Raw genomic sequence first — 25,513 nt, 5'->3', positions numbered from 1 at the left:
ATCTGCCACTATCCTCAAACTCAGAGTCACATGTGATCAAACTAATGAATTTATAAATTGACAGCAGTAGCTTATGTCAGGAATAGGAAGGCTGGTTGGATCAAAAGAGGCCAAAGTGCCTTCCAGTACTTTGCATTTGGACTGTTCCTTACCCTCAGATGACACTAGTTGTTCTCAGTGTGAAATGACCATCTCTGTCCTTTAACTAAGTCGCAGTGGGCACACCAAATGGGAAAACGGAACTCGTTCAGCACAAGCATACTTTTTAGTGCCTTGGGTTGTAGATTAACTCACCCTTCACCAGAACTGCTGATAATGATGTGACCTCTGCTCACAAGAGGAGTGTTAAGTGTGGCGAATGCTCAATATAAAGACATTAAGCCACAGTTTGGGGGAAATAAAAGATGATAAATGAATGAAAACTATATAACAAAACTAAGGGCTGGGTAAGATTGTAAAAAAAGAAATAAACAAAGCAAAAAAACCCAAAAACAACAACAACAACAAAACTCCAAACTTTGCTTTACTGGAGAACAAAAATATGAAAAGTACTTTCTCTTACACGTGAATTATACTTCTGTATCAGATCTATGCCGTAAATTATGTCATGAGTTACGCCACCGGACTTGCACCTCCCTAGAAATGTAGCTCCACACCAGGTTAATGTATGCCACAACCACTTGAATGACGTGGAAGGTTGCAGTGTAGGGATAAAAGGAGTTTCTGGTTACTATGTAAGTTAGAAGGTGGATTTCCTGCAGAAGTCTAACGCTTTAGAAATGCCATTTAAAGATTTGCATAATCACACAGGTTTCCAGACAGTTACTCCAATAAGACTATGACAATTTTTCAGTCATTTGGTCACAAGAAAAGTGATGTAAATATTACTAGTTATAAAGAAATGGGGCTTCAGAGAGAAGTTAAAATCCTTGTACCCTTCTTCTATCAGTGCCAGTAACATGGTTAGTCCATGTGTCCAGATCATTGCTTTGACTATCTTTTCGAGTACCTTGAGAGTGTTCCGATATAAGGAGGACACTAGAGGCCAACATGAAGGTAGCACGGAGGGAGGTTAGCCAACTATCGGAGCTGCAGAAAGATGCAATGAAGAAGGTGCCTAAGAAGTACAGCAACCTGAGGCCTTGGAAACTGTCAAGCAAAGACTCACAGCCTTGGCCAGCTGCTTAAAGAGGTATACCAGAGGGATAGAAGGCAGGAGAATAAACCTGCTGTTCTCCACAGAACCATCCAACCATCTGCTCAGTGGCAGAGGAACAATATGAGAACAGCACCACCAAGGCTGGAGACTGAGCAATACTGGAAGAGCATATGGAAGAAGGATGCAACACATAATGGCAATGCAGAGAAGACCACAGCAACCTCCCTGAACAGGATCCAGTAACCATCAAAGTGGCAGACATCCAACAAAGGGTCTCCAATATGAAGAGTTGGACAGCACCAGGTCCCGACATGATTCACACCTACTGGCTGAAGAAGCTGACTGCACTCCATGAGCATCTGCCAGCACAGCCTCAGTACCACATGGACGCTCCTGTCAGACATCATAGCAGCTAAGAGGAATAGGCACATGGCTCAATACATCAGTGGGTCACAGAAAGGAATAGGCAGGAATACCAGAGGAGCAAAACACCAGTTACTGATGGACAGAGCAGTCGCGCAAGACTGCAAGAGCAGACTGACCAGCCTGTGCGCTGCCTGGATTGATTACAAGAATGTCTATGACTAGATGCCCCTCACCTGGATCCTGGAATGCCTAGAATTGTACAAGATGACCAGGACCCTTAGAGCCTTCATCAGGAACTGTGACATATCACACTAGAGGCCAATTTCAAGCCCATAGCACAAGTCACTATTAATTGCGGAATCTACCAAAGAGTTGCTCTCTCCCCACTGTTGTTCTGCATAGGCCTGAACCCCCTCAGTGAGATCATTGACAAGACTGGCTACAGATACCAGCCACGGAATGGAGTAATCGTCAGCCACCTCCTCTACATGGATGACATCAAGCTGTATGCCAAGAGTGAACAAGACATCAAATACCTGGGAACCACAAAAGGCTGGTATTTTCCAGTACTGTCGGACACAGAGTGTCTGACTATGAACAGAGAAGATCCACCCACCTGCTGTTTAACCCTTTTGTTTGATTGGGTAATCAATCAAAGTTTTCTTAAAGACAGGATAGCCTGATACTCAGAGGAGCTAAAATGACAGCAAACTGTTGTCCCAGTACAAGATCAGATTATTCTAGGGTAACATAGGTGGTTGCCTTCAGTAGTTTAGTAGTATAGTGCTTACTTTAGAAAGTATTTCCTTATTTTTATTTTTACTGGAAATCTACAGCTGTGAAGAAGTAATGAGGATGCGGCGCATTTTGTTTCAGGGAAATGTTCTGCTTTTTAAACCTTTGTGACGTCCATGTGAATTGATTTATCACTTCCCTAAATACCATTGCACACTGAATACTCCACCCTCCGGCTCTCTGCTCTCTTATGGCAGTGGCAGTTATCTTGACCCGTGAATAAAACAAACCTAAATATGGAGCAGAATAGGTCCTCTTTAGTGTTAATAGGACCATGTTAATTTCAGTTTGAGCCTGACTGATCAGTTAAACAATATTTTCAGCTGATATTATTACCTTATTGGGTATTAGCTAGGTAGTCTAGCAAATACAAATGTGTTTCAAAGATATCTTGGTATGCATGTCACTATTCACCAATAGTGAAATTTTGGACTTTTCGACTAATAACTGTTTAGCTAGATTTCCTTCCCCTTTGAACAAAAAGAAATAAAAAGAAATAACTGTTTTAAGCACTGTATGGTACTGGATGACAGTCTGTGCGTTGCTGTATGAGAATGAGGAACTTGTTGAACCTGTTTATGTTAATATTAACTAAATAATTCACCAGCAGCTGTATGTGGATATATAAATATGTGATCATTATTGACCCTATCCTCGTACGCTAAGCTTCTCTGTTCCTCACCCTAATAAAATTCTCTCAGGGCTGGCGACTGTTTAAAGCCGAGTGACATTTGTAACTAACTCCTTGCTCAGTCTTCTTAACAACCTTAATGAGATTCCCCTCTTTTGCTCTCTTATGATGTGGCATTCTGTCTGTCTGCAAATCATGTGATGTAAAGTGGACACACACTGTTACCCAGTTTGTTGGGTTAGGTCAGGCCAGTCTTTGACAAAAGAGCTGTAATATCATCTTGTATCTGTCAGAACACAAGAGTCAGTAGTGTATGTGGGTCAGATCCTGTGGGCAATGTCTATAAGGCTTTTTTTTTTTGCTTTTTTTTTTACCATTACTGTGTCGAAAAGCACCACAGTCTGTAATGAAATATTGATTTTGGCTGCAGATGTTTCTGTGTCTGCGTCAGGTCACTGGAGGCATTTTTGCTGTTCATCTAGCATTACTCTGCATCGATTCTGATATTTCAGTGGCGAACAATATTATTAGAAATGACGCAGAAGATGCAAAAAGTCTTTTTCTGGACTACATTTATTCAGTGTTTTATATCAGGTAGCTTGCTTGCTTAATGGCAATGCACATTGAAAGTTTTGGCTAAAATGTCTTTAAAGAATCCATTAGCTAATTTAATTAGGTACACAAATAATGTTTTCCAATGAAGGTATTACCATTTGAGAAATGAATTTCATTGCAACCATAGTATTCTTCACGTATTACAGTTTTAAGCTGGCTCAGTCCAATGGGTATTCACTTTTCTTTACACATTTTTAGATTTAAACTTAGCAAAAGTGACTCTAACGAATAATTAAAAATGGTGGCCTTTGAGGCAGCTGCTTGTTCTGTGTTTGAGGGCATGCCGAGTGTTACGCGGTGACCTTGGTAAGTAACAGAGGAAAAGCCGAGGTTCAGAGTTCAGCAGCAGGCTTAATGGAGGAGAGAAGAACTTCCTTTGCACTTTGCAGACATTTTGAATGCACAAAAAGGTGTATAAAATATTTAAGGGAATCTCTGAAAAGCAAAATATTGCATCTGTAAAGATCAAACACATGGATTGCCGAGCAGGTTTAAGAGCTTGTGTATAGTTTTAAAGCGGCTGCTTCCATTTTTATTCCAGCTTCTGACCGAGTGTGTGCCACTGTCTGTTCAAGTGGAATCGACGAGCTGATTCTTAGCATCCTGCTTTGTTTAGACAGCAGTGGACTGCAGAGGTAGAGCCACATGTCTGAGTCCTGACTGATGGCAAGACTATAAAAAAAACAAACAAAAATAAAGTAGATATCTTTGAAATATGTCTATAAAAATGCATGTTTAAATGGTAACTGGAAATACACAGTGTATGTTTTTAAAAAAAAAAAAAAAAAAAAAAAAAAACTGTTTCTGTGTTCACGATTGAACATTGGTCTTTGGTCTTTAATACTTTTCTGCAACTCCCATTTTTCTCATCTCTTCATCTATAATTAGAAGCTATTTTTGGTTGCTTTTTTTATGTTGTTTATATTCAAATGTCAGTGGCATCATATATAAAACCACAAAAGGTCTAAATAAAAAAAACAAAAAGCATTTTGAATAATCTACACAGGTTTCTCTCATCGGTAGTTAGGCACAGGATAGTTGTGTTTCTGAGTGTAAACCCCCCTCATAAGGGCAGCTGCTGGTCCCTGCTACCCTGCAGCTCCACTGCAGGATGTTTGAGTACCAATAAGAAAACACAGGCAACAGCAGGTTTGCGTGGCTTTGTTGACCTGTTAGGTAGCTACACAGAAAGCTTAGGAGTGCTGACATCCAATTGGGACCTCAGGGCACTGCAGAAGGTGACTGGGGTGAGAAACCATTAGAGATTCCCAAGAAAGGAACGCTGCAATCATTAAAGCTGTTCTGCTTCCCCTGTGTAGATCCTGTTGATCTCAAGCAATGATCTTAGCACAGACTAAACTAAATACTGAGTGAGTTTGGGCTTGTAAGGAGAGGAGCTGCTAGACAGAGTGCTAAAATTGAATCAAGTGCTAAATGAACGATGGTTAAATGTGACGTAGTCCAAATGACTTTGCCAAGTGCTAGAAAAATGTGAGCATGTTACATTACAAAAAGATAACTTTTTCTTCCCCCTTTTTTTTGTTTTGTTTTCATGATTGTGGGAAGTGAAAGTAAAACCAGACTCGCTCAGCCCTGCTATAACATGGAATCAAAGGAGTTTGCAAAGGTCCTTAGAACTGAAGAAGCTTCTCAGATGAGAGGTGAAACGTCTTCAAGCAACTTAAAGAAGTCCAGACGCTTTTCTTTGCAAACTCCTTTGACTACGATGACCTGGATGACTGAGAACCTTCACAGACATATAACATGGAATATTTGGACATGTTCATGCAGATTAAAGGCTAAGACGGCAAAGGGAGATCCGGCTCCTCTTTTCGTTAACACGCCCGTTGAGCATTTCACTGCTCAACCAGAAAAGCAACTAAACCTGCTTAGTGTACTTGTTTATTTTTACTGAACCTCGTGGCTAACTGAACCGACTGTCATCGTCCCCGTTACAGAGAGGACGTTTGGCCTGATCCGACACAGGAGCAGCCAATGGGGCAGCCCTGGCGCAGCAGCAGCAGCAGCAGAATAGGGTTAAGCTTTGTCACTTATGTTATACTGACCTACTTAACACGTGGATCTGATGCAGAGCGGCTTGGCCAGCACGGGGCCATGAAACTACATCAAAACAATAACAAACCCCCTCCTTCTGGCCACAGAAGAGAAAGAGAGGGTCTTCATAATCTCATAAGCAGGGCCACTGAGTCGCAATGTAAACATTTAAAGCATAGTTCAAACCTATGGATTCCTATAGATTAGCTGAACCTACAGTAGACAAACAGATGGGCTCCATCACTGTGCAATACCCCGTCAATGTAAAGTCATTCGTAAAGCTGCATTAAGATAAGATAACTCTTCCCTTCAGGATAACCACTTCAGAAAGGTTATGACCAAAATATAGGCCACAGTGTAAAATTCTGTGTTCATTGTAACCAAAATGTTGACACTTGTTATATCCTGTTATCCTAACACATTTTTTTTTTTATCTGCACCGTTAATCGACTAGACGATTGTTATATGAATTAGAAAGTTCTTGCTAGGAATCATTGGAAACATAGTTGCAACAGTAGGAGCATAGAATGAGCCACAGTTATACAAATCAGATAAAATCTGGTGTCCTCTGTACATTACACCATGCAAAGTGTTTGAGGTTAAATCAGAATTTATGTGACAGCGTAAACAGTGTAAAGGGCATTGCATAATGGTGGCCTTTATCAGTCAAAAGAGGGAACTACAAGAATAAACTTTGCAAGAAGCAGCTTTCTAAATATAAATAATAATATATCATTCACTGGTGACATATTTATTTGCTTCTGACAGGATCCAGGATGTTTAACATCAGTCAGGCCAGGACTATCATATTAACTCAGTAGTCCCAGCACTAAAGCAAGGAGGAGGAAGTGTGCTTAAATGAGCTGAATGCGTGAAGGTAGCGGGGATATGACATTTATAAACGGTAACACTGAGTCTGCCAAAACACTGGCTGATGGCAAGAGGAATATTTCAGTGTGATCATGATCCAAAAGTAATGATGTGAATCCAGCAGAACTATTTTGGGCAGAGCTTTTCCTATATACTAAAATGTGGGCACAATCAAAGTTTTTAGCACCCAAGAGAACATTCCAGGCACGTAATAAAAATATTTAAATTAAATTATTTTTTAAATGGGCAGAAATGACAACAGAATGAATCAACTTCTGGTAGAACCCATCTAGGGATAAGGCTGGGTTTTATTTTATCCACATGTTATATAAACAGATTTTCAGGGACTATATGCTATTACCTTTCAAATGTATTATAAGTATTATATTTTGGCATTACAGTTTGTCTGTTGAAAGCTTTTTTAAATTTCTAGCCAAGTTTAAACTCTTTATAAAGGCCTGGAGGTTAACCCAGTGTTTTCAGACCTGTTGTGCTTGCGTATGTAGTATTTCCACAAAAGATCCCCGAAGGAAAAACGCTGAATTAGACGTATTTTAATAGGAGCGAGAAAGCAACACAGCCCCAGCAGCAAAGAGCAGGTAAATAGCAGATGTCTGATTGTCTTTCTAGAAATTTGATATTTGTGCAACACTGGTATCCTGCAGGCAAACTACTGAAAACTACTAATGAAAGAATTGAAAGAATACTGTTTCTAAAAAGCGAAGCCAATCAGTAAGTCATGTGAGGGTGCAGATCAGCAGTTTTACACTATGTTTGAGAGTGCTTCAGCTGATCCTCTGCTTTTCCAGCCAGGGGCCTGGTGGATTTGCAGGCTGCACATTAGACAGCACAGCTCTTAGTAAATGAGTCTTTATTTTGAGCTCCTCGCAGAGGAAGGCTCACTAGAAACTAATGACAGATTGTGTTGCATTGCCACAGGTCAGTGTGTGACTGACTGCCAGCCAGCTGGAGCAGAAACATGTTGGTGCTTTAAAGGAAAAATGCACCATGTTAGTTTAGCTGATTTTCCGGCTGCTGTCCCATATAGTATTTATTACTGTACAGATGGCTATTTATTATAGCATACTTAAAATGTTTTAGTGTTTATTTCAGGCAGCTGCATGCTGTGTAGTGTTTTGTGTTTGACATCTTTCTTTTATTTTTTCCTCTTAGAGAAATACACATGTATGATTAGCCAAAGGTAAGAGGTTGTATTTTGTACAAGGAAAAGTAAGGAATCAAAGCCAGTGAACCATCTGGCCTTACTGGGATGCTGCGCATTTTATAAAAAGTCAGCTTTCAAGTACACTCAACAGCAGATCCTGATGCGGAGTGAATGTTAGTGTTGAATGATAGAACATTACAAGTTATTTTCTTAGGGATTATGTTGACTGTTTCACTCTGATGAAGGTCTTTCAAAACTGAAACACTGGCTAACTCAAATCGTGCATTACAAAAAAATCAGCCACAAGTCACCAGCTTCACAGGAATGACAAAGAGGGCAGAGACCACTCCCAGAGGTCATCTTTTTCATCACATCAGTGCTCCCTCTGTAATGAGACCTTAATAAAATATGGAAGTTTCAACCCATTTAAAAAAACAAAAAACAAAACTCTAGCTCCTATCCCCCTAACTTTACAAGCAGCTTTCATATTAGCTGCTTCTCACAAACAGAAGGTGTAAGCGCGGGGCGTTCCTAAGATGACCATATTAGGCGTATCCTCTCTCTCTGACCACATAGTGATTTTGCCGAAGTAGAATCTCGATTACAAACTCACATCGCTGACTCATCAGGAAAGTTGCAAGCTAACAGGGGGAAGGGATAGCTCAGTAGGTAGAGTGGTGGCCCCATGATCGGAAGGTCGGGGGTTCGATTCCCCTGAACAGCTACCCTGAGGTACCCCTGAGCAAGGTACCGTCCCTTTGGGCGCCCTACCGTCCCCGGGCGCCCAAAGGCTGACCACTGCTTCACTGAGTGAATGGGTTAAATGCAGAGAGGAATTTCCCCACGGGGATCAATAAAGTACACTTTCTTCTTTCTTTCAGATAAAGACAGACCAATAATATTTCCCCAATAATTTGTGTTTTAGTTTAGTTAGTTTTCCAGGTTCACAAAATTCATGTTGAATCAGTTTTCAAAAGTCTAGTTTCTATAACCCCCACACATTCGTTTATAAGCACTTAAAGAAAAAATGAAACTTTATTTCGTTTAGAATGGCAATGTATTTAATCTAATCTAATACAGATAATTTGGCTATTGTAAAAAGAAATCCCTTTACATTTTCTGTCATTTTTTGATGAGCAAAGTATCTTTCTGTTTAGTATTAAATGGCAATTTTAAATAAATCTGTTTTTTTGTACCGTGTTTTTATTTTTTCCTTTGGCAGCTGGACATTATATCTTTCACTTGCTTTTGTTCAACACTGCCCACGCCTCACTAAGCATCGCCATGGGCCTCTGCATTAAGTGCAGTTGTTTTAACAAAGCCCTATTTGCATGAAGACCCACGCACACATTCATGGAAAGTGCTTCAAGTCAGTTGTGATTTGCTTCAATTGTTTTGAAGCCATTGCCCCCACATTACATTTCTGAGTCCATTGTCTGGGTTTAAGAGGTGATCAGGCCCGATTTAGCATTGTTCTCTTCCAAGGAAATGGAAAAAAACAAAATCTCTTCTTGACACTCACACTGTATTAATGAGCATTTGCTATTTTTAACACAGGATAATGAGAGCAAAGGTCTGATCTGTGAAAGACACATTACCATGTGAAATAACTCAGTTGCGACTGTGTTATGGCTGAAGAACTCTGATGTAATTGGATTTAAGTTTGCTGGAGGATTCTTGGAGACATTTTATACAATGAGATTTTCTCAGCTGAAAGCAATCATTCTCAGTTATGTAAAGAACATGTGGCCAATAAAAGCCTCTGCTCGATGCTCTGAGATTTCATAACCTGACAAACACAGATCACAGTATTCTTTAAAACATCTCATATGTCTGCTGTTAATATTTTTAAACATAAATTACAAAGAGCTGCTTAGAAATTGAGACAGAGACTGTCTTCTCCCGAACTTTAGTAGAAACAAGCATCTGCCTCCACTCTGAGTACCTCCTCATAGCTCTGTGTGATCACATGTGCACCTTTGTGTTGTAGTTTCATATTCCTGAGCTATGTGAATTTTAAGGCACATGTGCTCAAATTTAGGCAAGAGAGACTTTAGGAGCTTATGTCCACTTGTCCAGGTCACTGCTGCACAGGCGGCCACTTTCATGATATTTTGGCCTTTTACAGTGGAAGACGACGGTAACAAGTCGTCTATCTTTATACAGTATACAGTCTGTTGTTTAATCATTTCATTTTTTACTAATCATTTTTTAATTTGACATTAGAAACTGTACTGTATCAGAGTCAGTCTATAGATCAGGGGTGTCCAACTCTAGGCGTCAAGGGCCGGTGACCTGCAGGTTTTAGATGTGTTCTTGATCCAACAGAGCACATTTAAATGGCTAAATTACCTCCTCAACATGTCTTGAAGTTCTTCAGAGGCCTGGTAATTAACTAATCATTTGATTCAGGTGTGTTGACCCAGGGTGATATTTAAAACCTGCAGGACACCGGCCCTTGAGGACTAAAGTTGGACACCCCTGCTATAGGTTGTGTATGTGTACATGACCTTAAATCCACTTTTTTCTCATGGGTAAGTTTGTTTTCAGCATTCAAAGAAATAGAACCGTGAACCTTGATTTATGCTACCTTTGTATGTAATAAATATACATTTGCACAATGTGTATTTTTCGTCAAAGGTAACCACTCTCAAAAAAGTGCATGCTGGGAGGTCCACTAATAAGCTACTTTTGTTTGTAATCCAGCTTTATATGCTACTCAGCAGCACCCAGTATATTATTACTTTACATGATTTCTTACCGCTGCTTCACGGTAAGAAGCAGCGGGAATGAGGATCAGCACCTCCAAATCTGAGGCCATGGTTCTCAGCCGGAAAAGGGTGGAGTGCCCACTCCGGGTCGGGGATGAGTTCCTGCCCCAAGTGGAGGAGTTCAAGTATCCCGGGGTCTTGTTCGCGAGTGATGGGAGAAGGGAGCCGGAGATCGACAGACGGATTGGTGCTGCGGCTGCAGTGATGCGGACGCTGCACCGGTCCGTCGTGGTGAAGAGGGAGCTGAGTGTAAAAGCGAAGCTCTCAATTTACCGGTCGATCTACGTCCCTACCCTCACCTATGGCCACGAGCTGTGGGTAGTGACCGAAAGAACGAGATCGCGGATACAAGCGGCAGAAATGAGCTTCCTCCGAAGGGTAGCTGGCCTCTCCCTTAGAGATAGGGTGAGAAGTTCGGCCATCCGGGAGGGGCTCAGAGTAGAGCCACTGCTCCTCCACATCGAAAGGAGCCAGCTGAGGTGGTTCGGGCATCTGACAAGGATGCCTCCTGGGCGCCTCCTGGGTGAGGTGTTCCGGGCATGTCCCACCGGGAGGAGGCCCCGGGGCTGACCCAGGACACGCTGGAGAGATTATATCTCTCGGCTGGCCTGGGAACGCCTTGGTGTTCCCCCGGATAAGCTGGAGGAGGTGGCTGGGGAGAGGGAGGTCTGGGCTTCTCTGCTTAGGCTGCTGCCCCCGTGACCCGGCCTCGGATAAAGCGGATGAAGATGGATGGATGATTTCTTACCACATTTGCCACTAATAAATCGCCTCATCTAATTAATCAAGGCCACTGTATGTGGAGGGAAACCTTTTATTAAAACCAAACACACACACAGAGTACCTCATGGATACGCTGCCATGATGTAATGTTCTATTTATGTTCTGTTATGTTCTGTCTGCTGGATATTGATTTTTGTCTTCTGTTCTGCCCCTACAGTTCAGGGACATGTGTGTGCAAATCAGGAGTGTATGGACCCAAGTGTGATGACTGCTACCCAGGTTTCTTTGACTTCAGCAGCACTGGCTGTCGGCCTTGCCAGTGTAACAACCACACCAACTACTGCCATCCGCAGTCCGGTGAGTCAGCTGAGGACAAACGCTGCAGTTCAATGATCTCATTTTCATTGTCACTAAAACCTAACCTTCTATTTTGTTTTGTAATTTTTCATTATTCAGGATTGTCTGAGTCAGCTGTGAAGAGCCACAGTAGTTTAGTTAGTGAAAGCATCTGCCTTGTAACAGAAAATCCTGCAAATCCGCACAATCTGATTCCAAAATAAGAGCTTTTGTTTAGACAAACTGACTCCAATAAATATTTTCTGGAAGCTCTTTCCTTATTGAAGTAATTCGTTCTCAGAGATTGATTTTTTTTAAAATCATTTTTCTTAATAAATAAAGTCCAAGGAAACAATCAACTTCATCTCAGAGTACAACTTTTACTCTCTCTGCTTTTTACCCTACTTCATTTTGCTTGGAAGATTCACTTAAAACTATAATCATCATAAAAAGTAAATATATATACATTTTTTTATGATACCAGTACTGACTACTAATAATGACAACAGATAACCTGTATTTGTAAATGGAACTGATATTTGTCTATATATATATATATCTTGTGATGGTTTAACCCCATATTCATGACTCATTCATCACTTGTTGGTTTTTGGCTGTCACGGTGGGTTTTCAGAGCCAGTAGTAAACTGTGTTGGAACAATGTTATTGCTGGCAGCTACAATTTCACTCAATAAAGGCACAGACTTCTTGGGCGGTCTGTATCATACACCAGGTTGTGTTATTTGTCAGATGATTCAATTCAAACGCTCCAAAAGGCAGTGAAGCAGTCCAGCTCAGTGAGAGTTGAAGCTTAAACACTGATCAGCTACACCTACTAGTTTTGGGTCAACGTGTCCTTGAGCAAGACAAAGACAAGTAAATCCCAAAAATGCATTTTATTTATATAGCGCCGAATTACAGCAGCGATGACCTCAAGGTGCTTAAATAAGACAATGAATGTGATGCGAGTGTCTCTCTACTGGAGCAACATCTACACCAGTGAAAACCCACAAAGTCTTTGGGCTTTCTCTCGAGAACCCTGACATGGACAACACCAATCTGTTAGAACTTGGAATTAAAGACGCAGCTTTTTCAACATGCACTGTTTGCAAATTGGCATTGCATAAGAAAGGTCATGCCTATTGTCCAGTCTCTGCTGATTGAACTTTTTAAATTCAAATGTTGCATTTGTCCAGGTTACAGTAACACCTTGATCATATACCCAGTGAAAAGTCTGCCAAATTTAATTCATCTTTGGCAGCACAATCATCTCCACTTTACTTCCTTCAAGTAAATATTTGCTGTAGTCTGTGGTCTCAGCAACCCGAGAAGCAAGTTAAACACTAGGGTGCAGTTCCAGTTTGGTTTGTGTTCTTGAAAGTGCATTTATCCTCCTTTGCACTTTCTTCAAATGAAAAGGAGGATTGCTGCTCGCTTCCCAGCAGTCAGGCCTTGAGACTTAGAAATCACTGGCTAGTGACAGCCCTGAAAAGGAGGAACTGCACAGGGGGACAGTGTGTGTGTGTGTGGGTGGGTGGGGCATGTGTGTAGCAGTTTTAGACGCCATATGTCATTGCATTATAATGCGGGCGCAGATGGAGCTCTTTAGCCTTCACTTGGGCTCAGTGTTCATAGTGCTGTGGATTACCATAGCTCAGGTTTGACAGCTCCCTTTAAAGAGCGATTGTGGCTTCTCCCTAGGGCTGCTCACACAGGAACTTCTTGCGCAAATGCAAATTAGGGCAGTATCCCAAACACTGTCTCATATAAACACAACAGGGACGCATTATTATTTTTTCAATACGCATTATTTTCAACCTTAAAAGTATCTAATGCACAGATAAGTAGACAAGATGATGTTTCACTAGAATCTCTCTGAACCTTAAAACATACATTTTCATACACAAAATTTCAAAATACTTTAACATATTAAATACTGCTTATAAATTGGTGTCTCTGAACTGAAAACAAGTTTTGTATTTAGATATTCACTTTTCTGTATTCCTCTTTAAACAGTAATTTCACCTCTTTGTGGTGATGGCTGAAATCCTGGTTACGCAAAGATATGGCATAAGCCTGTAGGCAGACTGAGTCACATCTACATAACCTTTGTCAGAGCTCATAGAGGCAAAACAGTTCAAACACACATTGAAGCTCAACTCCAAACAGGACAATAGTGGTGATGTCGTCACAGATATTTACAAGAATAACAGTGACTTTAATCTGGGATTCTTTTTCTTAAATAAAGCACTGAAGCAAAGAGTATGTTTTGAAAATTCTTTAAATTTAAAAAAAGACGAAAATATGCAGTTATGCTAAAGTGAGAATTAGCATGGACAATCAGGCATCTCCTTGAATGCAACAACCCACATTAAGTACTTCCAACAAGCCGTTTAAAGCCTGCTTTATATGTTTTCAGTAAAATTAAAATGTTATCTGGAGATAAACATTAAATGAAAATAAAGGTACAAAGCAGAGTAAAGTTGAAGGACAGAGCATGTTGTAGTGAAGAGGTAAACAGAACATCACCAGGAAATGCAAATTAACTGGTATTTATGCAGTCCTTCCCTGGTCTCACTGAACATTCAAAACAACAGCCCTTTTCTTTATGTAGTCTAAATACTGTATTAATCCCACATCCACACCTGTCAGTCAACTAATTAACCCAATAATCATATCTGTCGACATAACTGACCTATTTAAATATAAATAAATAAATGTAACTTGTTTCTTGGTTGGTGTGTTAAAGGTGCAGTTGTAACATTATTATATTTACATTTTTGCAGAGTGCACAACAAGCAATTTTTATCTGCTTCTGAAATGCTTCCTATTTGGGAAAGAAAGTTCTATAGGTGAGCAATAAAGCTGTACCCACCTTTTAAGGCGTAGCATGCTGAATTTTATTTAGCAGCCTAAAAGAGGCTTGCAGGTATTACACAAGGCTGGAAAGACTAAAAAAGTTCCGCTGTACCTGCATTTTCTACCGGTGTCCTGTTAACCCTGGCATCTATTGGACTGATTTGGATATATTGCAAGCCTAATAAATATAATATGATTACATTAAAGCAATTGGGCAATCCAGGATTGGTACATTGTAACAGGCCAAGGTGTTACCTTGAAATTCAATATAACCTCGACATACTCCATCCTGAAGTGAGCTATGGTTTTTATTGAATGATTAAGTATATAGTAACATGGCAGTTAAAAACACATTCCTGTTAACATGCTCAAAGCATTCTAAAAGCATTTCTCTTTGGCCCGCCTGGCAGTGGCGTGTCTAGAAAATTTTTGTTGGGGGGGCCAGGTAGGGGCACAGATTTGGAGAAGGGTGGCAGATGTAATTGGCAGATAATGTTAAAAAAATTCTACCAACAGTTAACCATCATTCAATAACCCTGTAAACCTAATAACTGAATTTGCTTTTGACTCTTATTAGAACAAGGTTTTAACCACTATGGTGCAGCAATATTTGCATAGTATTTTTACTGACATATAGTGCACGTATGTTTTGGGCAAAAACATTTTTAAATATTAAAATACGAACATTTTTAACATACAATTGGCAAATTAGCCAATGCAAAACTTTATCTGCCTATTAAAAAAAGAAGATAATCTTCTCACAAACTGGTGTTTGATTTTGAAACAGGAAAAAAGTGGGGAAACAAATGAAAGACTAACATTTGAATAAAACCTGAAAGCAAGTAAATACTTTCTATGCTGCCTTATGGTAAACTTTGGTAATATTGATGTATAAAGAACAACACTGGCTGATGATAAAATACAGTCAGCTGGCATGGTGACACTGCCAGTATTAACCTGCAGGCTGGACTGGAACGAAAAATCAGGCATTTTGACCAGAGACCGGCCCACCAGGTATTAAAGCCATAAAGCCTTTGAATGAAAACAAACGCTGTTGTGACAGTGATGTACACTGTCGTGTTGGTATATGTATGATTTCTATCAATTTTACGTCAGATAAAAACTTTGTTCGCAAGATTCAGATATTTATTTAATAAAAGCTAAATATTTTAAATGAGAATAAGAAAGAAAAGTATTTCTTTGTGCCCCCCTTTCCCTGTTGGCCCCCTGGCATAACTTTGCTAGATCCGCCCCTGCACAGTTACCAGCTGTCAGCTACTTAGAAAAGGATCCTGGTGTTATTTGTCTCTCAGAAACAGTTCATAACTTCAACTCATTCATGTCACCTACAAGGTAAACCTGTTTCTCCATCACCTGTTCAGCTCTGATGATTCAGTAAGGACATCTCCTGGTTTCATCTGCATGTTTCCCTCTCACCACATATCCAAACCGACATCATGACCAGCAGCTTTACAGCTGTGGCTCCAGCAAACATCAGCTGATACTAGAAATTAATATTAAATAAATTCTAACAACAGCTGATCAAGCTTAAACGTGCTGCTGTTGTTTAGCGCGACATCCGCTAGTTTCCTCTTTCTGGTGCAAAGTGGGTGATAACAAACGAGAGAAAAGCCGATCAGCTGATCATTGATCAGTTTCATGATTGAAGTAGCAACAGGAGAGGGAGGGGGAGAGAATGAGAGAAGAAGAGGCAGCTGTGCAGCAAAGACAGAATAACCCCAGCTTTGTGTCTTTTTTCCATTCTAGCTGAAGTCCGGGACAAACTGCGTCTCTTCTCAGCTCAATACGAAACCTGTAATATTTTCTCTGAATGAGGGACCATTCCATTTTTTAAGGAGCGGTTGGAAACTCTACTAACTAAACTTATGAATAAAATAAAGTTCACTATCAGTAACATCACAGCACCCACCCAGCTGTATAGAAACTATGTCATGCTAGCTAGCACGCAGTATGAGTTATTGTAACTGACTGTAAAAAGTCAGCATAACAAAAATAAACTCCACCTAAACTTGGTTTATATCTGACCCAGATAGACTGCAGGTCATAACTTCTTACCTGAAGTTCAGTTCACCTGACACTGGGACCGGCGGCCGCCTCGGGTCTCTCCTCCTGCCTCCCTTCACGCATCCACCTGCTAGCCGCTGTGGAAGCTCCGCCATGCTCGATGGCCAGTCCAGCTAAACTGTTAATCTTTCGCCGAAAAACTTTTTTCTGCGGTGCCTCTTTCTTGCTTGGCTCTCCTACCTTTGCTAACACGATGCTCATAGCTCAGAAGCCGATGCTGCATTCACTTACACTCGGATATCTGAGCTTCACTGTGAAAACATAATCGTACATTTGATTTTTCATTGGATTTTATTGTTTTGGCTTCGGGGTGGCACCTGGGGTGGCCAGTCTGGTTGGGGGGGTGGCCTGGGGGGCACAGGCCACCCCGCTGGACACGCCACAGCCGCCTGGCTGCCTGCATGTAGTGTAAGGTGCCTACTTTGCAGTGTACCAGATTATCTTAAACCTTTTTAACCAAATTCACCATTTCACCAATACTTTATATAGCCAGTGAGTACCAATTGCCAGATCAAACCCAAGAGTTTCGATGAATTAGGTCATAGAATCAACTACAAACAGGGTTTACTTTCTGTTGGGTAGCTAGCAGTTCAGCAGTATTAGCTGCACATTTGGTGAAATTCCAACTGTTGCCTTAAGCGGTCTCAGCATAGTTGTTGCTTTGTCCTCACAGACATTTGATATATTTTAGAATGTGGTTAAGTGGCTCAACCCAAGGAAGCTCTAATAGATTAATTGGCTATTTCCTGATAGACATTAAGTGAGGTTCCTGTAAGAGTGAATAATGGTTTGACGGTAGTTCAAAAAAAAAAAAATAGGAATCATAACTCTTACTCTTTACCCTGATGGTAAACACTGAAAACTATTAAAAAATATGTTTGGGGTTTTTTTGTCTGACCACCAGTCCAGAATCCAAAGACAATCATTTTACTGCTTTGTATTAACAAAAACATCAAGTACACTCTGCTTTAAGACTTTTTGCATTGCTTTGCACTAGTAGTTATTGCTTGTTTATAAAAACCCAAATATGATAAATGATTTCAGTATTGTTCTGTGTCAATTCTTTTTTTTTTTTTAATTAACATTTATTTGAGAGTAAAAACCTCTTTTTAAGGGAGACCTGGCCAAGATGCCACCAGCAAGTATCTCACAATTACAAAAATTACACAATTAAACACAGGCAATAACAACACACACACAAACAAATTAATAAATAAAATGAAAATTCAATTAAAATTGAAACCATTTCATGTTATGGAATTGGCCTGAAGGATTCTTAGTTTTGATTTAAAGCACTTGATGAAATCAATCCTGTCATTTTCCAGTCGTTCTGCACAAAAGCTCTTTTGCCAAGTTCAGTTCATGCAAATGGAACAGAAAGCAACAAGTAACCTTGCGGACGGAGAAAATACCAGCATGTTTCATTGCAAACAGGGAACATATATAGGAAGGCAGCACTCGGAGTATTGATTTATATATAAAATGGTATAAATGAGAGTTCCTCCGATGCCAAAGCAGGCCATCCTACCCGAGAGTATAACTCACATTTTTTGAGGGTCTTAAAAAGGTCTTAAAAAATTTTGATTTAGATTTTTAAAATGTTGTTGGATTACATTGTTATATAACCAACTACTTTCGTTTTCTGTCATAAGCAGATCAAGAAAGAATAATAGCTAATCTTGTGACCTTTGTTCTACTTTTCAGGAGTGTGTTTGAACTGCGAGGGCAACACCCAGGGATCGAACTGCGAGAACTGCAAGCCTGGTTTTTACCGCAGTCCTGGAGCTGCCCTGACTGAACCCTGTGTGCCATGCCCCTGCTCTAACTCCACCTCCAATGGCACCTGTCACACTGGTGAGCACTTGTTCACATGTCAGGCATTTAGCGCTCGTCCAATGGCTTGTTGCAGTGATTAAGCAGATCTGGTCTTACTGGCTTTATACTCCATTAATCCCGGGATTTATGACATAAAAACCTGACAGTGATGATGTCTTGGAAAGCATTTTCCACCTTCATGCTGTTATTGCTGGAAATAACTCAGAATGACTTCATGGTGTCTACTGCTGGCTGGTTATACAAACTAAAAAGAGAAATGCAGTCAAAGGGAGATGTCATGAAAAGGAAAGAAGCTGACATCAGAGAGGTTATGTAGGCAAGCAACCAGCACCCAAAGGTTAGATAACCTAAAAAGCAAACTACATATAATACCACATATACTGCATACACACTTTGTATTTGGTGACAGATTTTGAATGGAGTGAAATTCTAGTGAGCCTTTCAAGGTCTGGTCCTGTTCCTGGATCTGCCTTTTCACAACACTGTATAAAATGTAAAGTATGAAGAGAATCCAGTGATTTGCAATCCACTATACATTTGAAAGAAAACTATTATTTCAAAGGCAACATATTGAAACTGAGAAAGTTTATTCCAGATATCAACTCATTTTGAATATGATGACAGCAGCGTGTTTCTCACTGTGCAGCCACTGCTTTGCACCCTGTGACTGTACCATTAAATACAATGCTGCTTCATTGCTCAAAGATCAGTCACTCACTTTGTCATTTTAGGATTCTTTCAGTCCTTTGGGATATTACATTAGTGTGGCTTAATTTTCTGAAATTATAATGATTTCAAAAATTGCTGAACAGTTTGGAAACATACCATCTATGAAAAGTGATCATTCTCTCCCTATTGTTATCTGCCGCTTTTTTCTATATCCAGCCGTGTAATTAATTGACCTAATTATTTGTGTATGTTTCACCAAGTGTATTGCAACATTTCTTTAAGTTTACTGTTATGGTATGTGTTAAAATGTAAACTTTTTTTGAAATACCAACATGGTTACAAGTTACAGCATTAGATATGTTCTTTTTGTATTATTTTTATTTATATGTGGGATTTAACTGACTTGCAAAAACAACTTTTTTGGAAATGGAGTATCAGTTATTTCCTTTGTGCTTTTCTGATAACTTTTCAACTCTAAACCAGAGTCTTTTCGATGTTTCCAGACAAAGATCAGCTCTCTAGTTCCCATATGATCCCACTTCTTTCACCTCAGGCTGCTGCTGCCCTACTTCCACAACCTACCGGAGGTCTCTGTGGTGCTGGCATCGGAGTTGAACTACAGTCCCTATAACATTCTAAGACTACCTCAATTCTTCCTTTAATTTCATCGCAAGGAAGTAGTTTAAAAAAAAACATAAAGATCAGTATGTGGTCAACAACAATCTTTGAAATACTAAAATGGTGTATCACATGTCCCATATCAATGTGCAATCACCTTTAATTTCCTTGAGTAAAAAAATCTAAATTTAACATTTGGTGAATGAGAAACACATAACATAAATAACATATATATATATATGTATATAATACCGAAAAAATCATGGACCAAAGATGAGCTTGGCATCAATATGTCAGTAAAGAAAGCCTTTCAAATACTACTGTTTCAGCCTCAACATCGCATTTAATCTGTTATTAGACTCAATTGGCTTCTCTCAAAATGTAAAAGAACCCACCCACCACTTTAATCACACTCTAGATCTTGTTTTAACATATGGCATAGAAACTGAACATGTAACAGTGTTTCCTGAAAACCCTCTGCTGTCTGATCATTTCCTGATAACATTTACATTTACAGTAATTGATTACACAGCAGTGGAGAGTAGACTTTATCAAAGTAGATGTCTTTCTGAAAGTGCTGTAACTAAGTTTAAGAATATAATCCACCCACTGTTATCATCTTCAATGCCCTGTACCAGCATAGAGCAGAGCAGCTATCTGAACGCTACTCCAACAGAGGTCGATTATCTTGTTAATAATTTTACTGTAGCTCCTGTGAAAACTAAGGTCTCAAATCAGAAGTACCTGACTCCATGGTATAATTCTCAAACACGTAGCCTAAAGCAGATAACTCATAAGCTGGAGAGGAAATGGCGTGTCACAAATTTAGAGGATCATCATTTAGCCTGGAGAAATAGTTTGCTGCTTTATAAGAAAGCCCTCCGCAAAGCCAGAACATCTTACTATTCGTCACTGATTGAAGAAAATAAGAACAACCCCAGGTTTCTCTTCAGCACTGTAGCCAGGCTGACAAAAAGTCAGAGCTCTACTGACCCAACAATCCCTTTAATGTTAACTAGTAATGACTTCATGAACTTCTTCACAAATAAAATTTTTATCATTAGAGAAAAAATTACCAATAATCATCCCACAGATGTAATATTATCTACAGCTACTTTTAGTACCATTGATGTTAAGTTAGACTCTTTTTCTCCAATTGATCTTTCTGAGTTAACTTCAATAATTAATTCCTCCAAACCATCAACATGTCTTTTAGACCCCATTCCTACAAAACTGCTCAAAGAAGTCCTGCCATTAATTAATTCTTCAATCTTAAATATGATCAACCTATCTCTAAAAATCGGCTATGTACCACAGGCCTTCAAGGTGGCTGTAGTTAAACCTTTACTTAAAAAGCCATCTCTAGACCCAGCAGTCTTAGCTAATTATAGGCCAATCTCCAACCTTCCTTTCATATCAAAAATCCTTGAAAGAGTAGTTGTCAAACAGCTAACAGATCATCTGCAGAGGAATGGCTTATCTGAAGCGTTTCAGTCAGGTTTCAGAGCTCATCACAGCACAGAAACAGCTTTAGTGAAGGTTACAAATGATCTTCTTATGGCCTCTGACAGTGGACTCATCTCTGTGCTTGTCCTGCTAGACCTTAGTGCTGCGTTTGATACTGTTGATCATAATATCCTATTAGAGTGAGTAGAGCACGCTGTAGGTATTACAGGTACTGCACTGCAGTGGTTTGTATCATATCTATCTAATAGACTCCAATTTGTACATGTAAATGGAGAGTCCTCTTCACACACTAAGGTCAGTTATGGAGTTCCACAGGGTTCAGTGCTAGGACCAATTCTATTTACATTATACATGCTTCCCTTAGGCAGCATCATTAGAAGACATAGCATAAATTTTCACTGCTATGCAGATGACACGCAGCTCTATCTATCCATGAAGCCAGGTAACACACACCAATTAGTTAAACTGCAGGAATGCCTTAAAGACATAAAGACCTGGATGGCCGCTAACTTTCTGCTTCTTAATTCAGATCAAACTGAGGTTATTGTACTTGGCCCTGAAAATCTTAGAAATATGGTATCTAAGCAGATTCTTACTCTGGATGGCATTACCTTAGCCTCCAGTAATGCTGTGAGGAACCTTGGAGTCATTTTTGACCAGGACATGTCCTTCAACGCACATATTAAACAAATATGTAAGACTGCTTTCTTCCATTTGCGCAACATCTCTAAAATTAGAAATATCCTGTCTCAGAGTAACGCTGAAAAACTAGTTCATGCATTTATTACTTCCAGGCTGGACTACTGTAATTCTTTATTATCAGGATGTCCTAAAAACTCGCTGAAAAGTCTTCAGCTAATCCAAAATGCTGCAGCAAGAGTACTGACAGGGACTAGAAAGAGAGAGCATATTTCTCCTGTTTTGGCTTCCCTTCATTGGCTTCCTGTTAAATCCAGAATTGAATTCAAAATCCTGCTCCTTTAACGCGTTACTGTAATCCGATTACTTTTTTCAAGTAATGAGTAATGTAAAGGATTACCATTGCAAAAACGGTAATTAGATTACCGTTACTTTCCCTTTCGTGACAACAGCTGTCTGCAGATCAACAATGGATAATATATCGAGTGCGGGAGAGAGTATGAGCGTGCAGCGTTTAAAGCGTGGAAGTACTGACCTTACTTTGAGTTTGATTCCATAAAAAGTGACAAAAACATTAGTGTCCGTTGTGCGTGGGAAGAAAACTTCTTTTTACAGCGAAAAACCCCCCTAAACTTCCAAGCAAGCACCGAGTGCGCTACGACTGTAATGGGAAATTCACAGAGAAACTCGCGGAGTCTTCAACTGACCGCTGCGGCACACCTGCATCAGGGTAAACCTCCGCCTTCCCCAGTCCTGCTTTACAGGTGAAAATAGAGCAACTAGTCTTTGACTTTATTTATTTTCTGCTGTGTTTTACTTGCATCTATTTGAAAGAGTCAGTGTAAACACAAAAAAGATATTTTATTTTATGTGCTGGAATGTGCAGAAAATAGGTTTAAATGTTAAACAAATTTCTTCCAGTCAGAGAATGTTGCATATAATTAAATTTTTGCTTGATGCATAAAGTTAAAAGATTAAAACTAATAAAACAAGTTTTAAAAAGAGACTTTTCCATTTGATTACATTTTGTATGATGGATTATGCAGAAAAAGTAGAATTGGGCTGAAAGATCTATCACTTTATTACCTATTCAAGTTGTAAATTGTGTTTTTAAAAAGTAACTAAGTAACTAAGTAATTAATTACTTTTGAAAATAAGTAATCAGTAAAGTAACGGGATTACTTTTGGGGGGAAGTAATCAGTAATTAGTTACTGATTACTTTTTTCAAGTAACTTGACCAACACTGCATAAAGGTCTTAAATAATCAGGCTCCATCTTATCTTAATGACCTTGTAGTACCATATCACCCTATTAGAGCACTTCGCTCTCACTCTGCAGGCCTACTTGCTGTTCCTAGAGTATTTAAAAGTAGAATGGGAGGGAGAGCCTTCAGTTTTCAGGCCCCTCTTCTGTGGAACCAGCTTCCAGTTTGGATTCAGGAGACATTCAAGATTAGGCTTAAAACTTTCCTTTTTGCTAAAGCATATAGTTAGGGCTGGACCAGGTGACCCTGAATCCTCTCTTAGTTATGCTGCAATAGACGTAGGCTGCCAGGGATTCCCATGATGCATTGAATTTTTCCTTTCCAGTCACCTTTCTCACTCACTATGTGTTAATAGACCTCTCTGCATCGAATCATATCTGTTATTAATCTCTGTCTCTCTTCCACAGCATGCCTTTCATCCTGTTTTCCTTCTTTCACCCCAACCGGTCGCAGCAGATGGCCGCCCCTCCCTGAGCCTGGTTCTGCCGGAGGTTTCTTCCTGTTAAAAGGGAGTTTTTCCTTCCCACTGTCGCCAAAGTGCTTGCTCATAGGGGGTCATATGATTGTTGGGTTTTTCTCTGTATTTATTATTGTGCTATCTACTGTACAATATAAAGCGCCTTGAGGCGACTTTTGTTGTGATTTGGCGCTATATAAATAAAATTGAATTGAATTGAAGTTTAAAAAAAACCACCTTTTCAAATTGTTGTAAATAGGCTTAATTGCGTGGGTTCTCTCTGGGTACTCTGGCTTCCTCCCACAGTCCAAAGACATGCAGTTAGTGGGGATAGGTTAACTGGAAACTCAAAATTGCCCATAGGAAATGTTCCCTCTAATTTTTCATGTGTCTGAGCGAACACACAAACTCCCTGAGCGGTCCCTTGGACCACTGTGAGCGACATCAGACGTGTGCACTGTGGTCACGCCAGCATCTAATCCATCCAAGTTACATGGTTTATTAAAATAATCAAATTACAGCATTTACATTTATGTTAGACTACTTTTAATTAACTGCTTTAGCCCACTTACAATGAAAATGTAAAAAAAATCTAGTCATTGACCTGTGTAGTATGTTAACACTATTGGAAGTAAAAATAACTTGAACTCCAATTTTGAAAACACAACTTTCTTTCTTTTTAAAAAAAGCTCTGACTTGTATTATGAGTCTGTGGTCTGGGAGAGAGTATATAATGACCAATGCTGGGCAATTAATTATATAGTTACTTCTTCAAAAAAGTAACTCAGTTTGGCAAACAACAAAGATTTTTGCAGCTATTTCTTTTAAATGCAGCCAAGGCATTTTTAAATAAACATTTCAAACTACTTACAGAACAATCAGCTGTTCTACATCAAATCTGATGCCACACAAATCATTTGTGCCACTCCAAAAAATAATTTCTGTCCCCTATGAGATAAAGGAGAACAACAGCCTGATACCTGCAGGCCTGACAACAGGAGATGTATCACTCCTGTAACACCTGTAACATTCAGTACTCGCCTCATTGTTCTGACACACAACAAAACTACACTACACACTAACTACACAAGATTTGCGCTAAACGTCGCAAATCTCTCACATATCAAAGCACCGCCGTCACTCCTAAAACTTCCCCCCGTTTCTTAACAACTAGATGCCACGTTGCCATATCATTTTTTGATTGGTCGACATGGTACTTTTTTGGACGAATAGGAAAGGGAGAGGGGGTGGAGTTTGTTTTTGCTCACAGGCGGAGAGCGCTTTCGAGCCTTTTTTCTTATAAAACGCCGTTTTTACCGTTTCTTCCCGCAGTAAATATAAACAACGACAGTATTCAGGAAGAAAACCAAACATTGCAGATATTTTTTTGTCACAACTCTGGTTTTACGTGGCCTATCAACACAATTTAAAAACTGGTATAAAGTCCACACATTTTCCGTCAATTGTTCCGTCTGTCCTGCTCACATCTCTAATGGTTGTACACGTTGTCATTAATGTGGCTTCACTCCACATCAGCCACGCCGCTTTGCCAGCTAAAAAACCGGTGTCGGCACATAAGGACGCTGTCATAGCCTGTCAACGACGTTGATTAGCTGCGTATATACGAATGTGAATCGCAGGAGGGAGTGTTCGCCCAGGGCGCCACACAGGCTAGGACCGCCACTGACAATATGGGAGCAGCCAGTCACTCACTGACTAACACTGCAAAACAGAATTGTTAAAGTATTAATTTTAATTTCAATTCAGGTTAATTTTTTTTGTGCGCAACACAAATTTTCTGTGCAGAGACTGTGCCAGCAGTGCGCAGCTTAGAGGGAACATTGCCCATAGGTGTGAATGTGAGGGCAAATGGTTGTTGGTGTCTATGTGTCCTGCAACAGACTGGCAACCTGTCCAGGGTGTAGCCTGCCTCTTGCCCTAAGATACCCGGGATAGGCTCCATCCTATGAAAGAACATGCATAGATATACTTCTTTAGATATACTTAAGAATCAGCCGACCCTAAAGCAGTCAAATGCAAGGCAGACCAGTTTGCATGGGATGAACCTACATTTAATATACTGCAGTTTTGAAATACAGTTAGTTAATTTCAAATAAGATACTGTGCTGTCA

The 25,513-nt window shown here is 39.8% G+C and overlaps 1 protein-coding gene across 1 annotated transcript in view; it reads left to right on the top strand.

Moving 5' to 3' along the window:
• Positions 1–25,513, top strand: part of si:ch211-158d24.2 (multiple epidermal growth factor-like domains protein 9) — a 46,867-nt gene that overhangs the window by 14,528 nt on the left and 6,826 nt on the right. Inside the window, exons 3-4 of the mRNA XM_025896981.1 lie at positions 11,368–11,507; positions 18,135–18,284. Of these exons, the coding sequence (XP_025752766.1) occupies positions 11,368–11,507; positions 18,135–18,284 (290 nt within the window). The remainder of the gene's footprint in view (positions 1–11,367; positions 11,508–18,134; positions 18,285–25,513) is intronic.

This window comes from Oreochromis niloticus, linkage group LG12 (genome assembly GCF_001858045.2).
Source record: "Oreochromis niloticus isolate F11D_XX linkage group LG12, O_niloticus_UMD_NMBU, whole genome shotgun sequence".
Lineage (NCBI taxonomy): Eukaryota > Metazoa > Chordata > Actinopteri > Cichliformes > Cichlidae > Oreochromis > Oreochromis niloticus.
The sequence above is the reverse complement of the archived record's forward strand: the minus strand, read 5'-3'. Positions and strand labels throughout refer to the sequence as shown.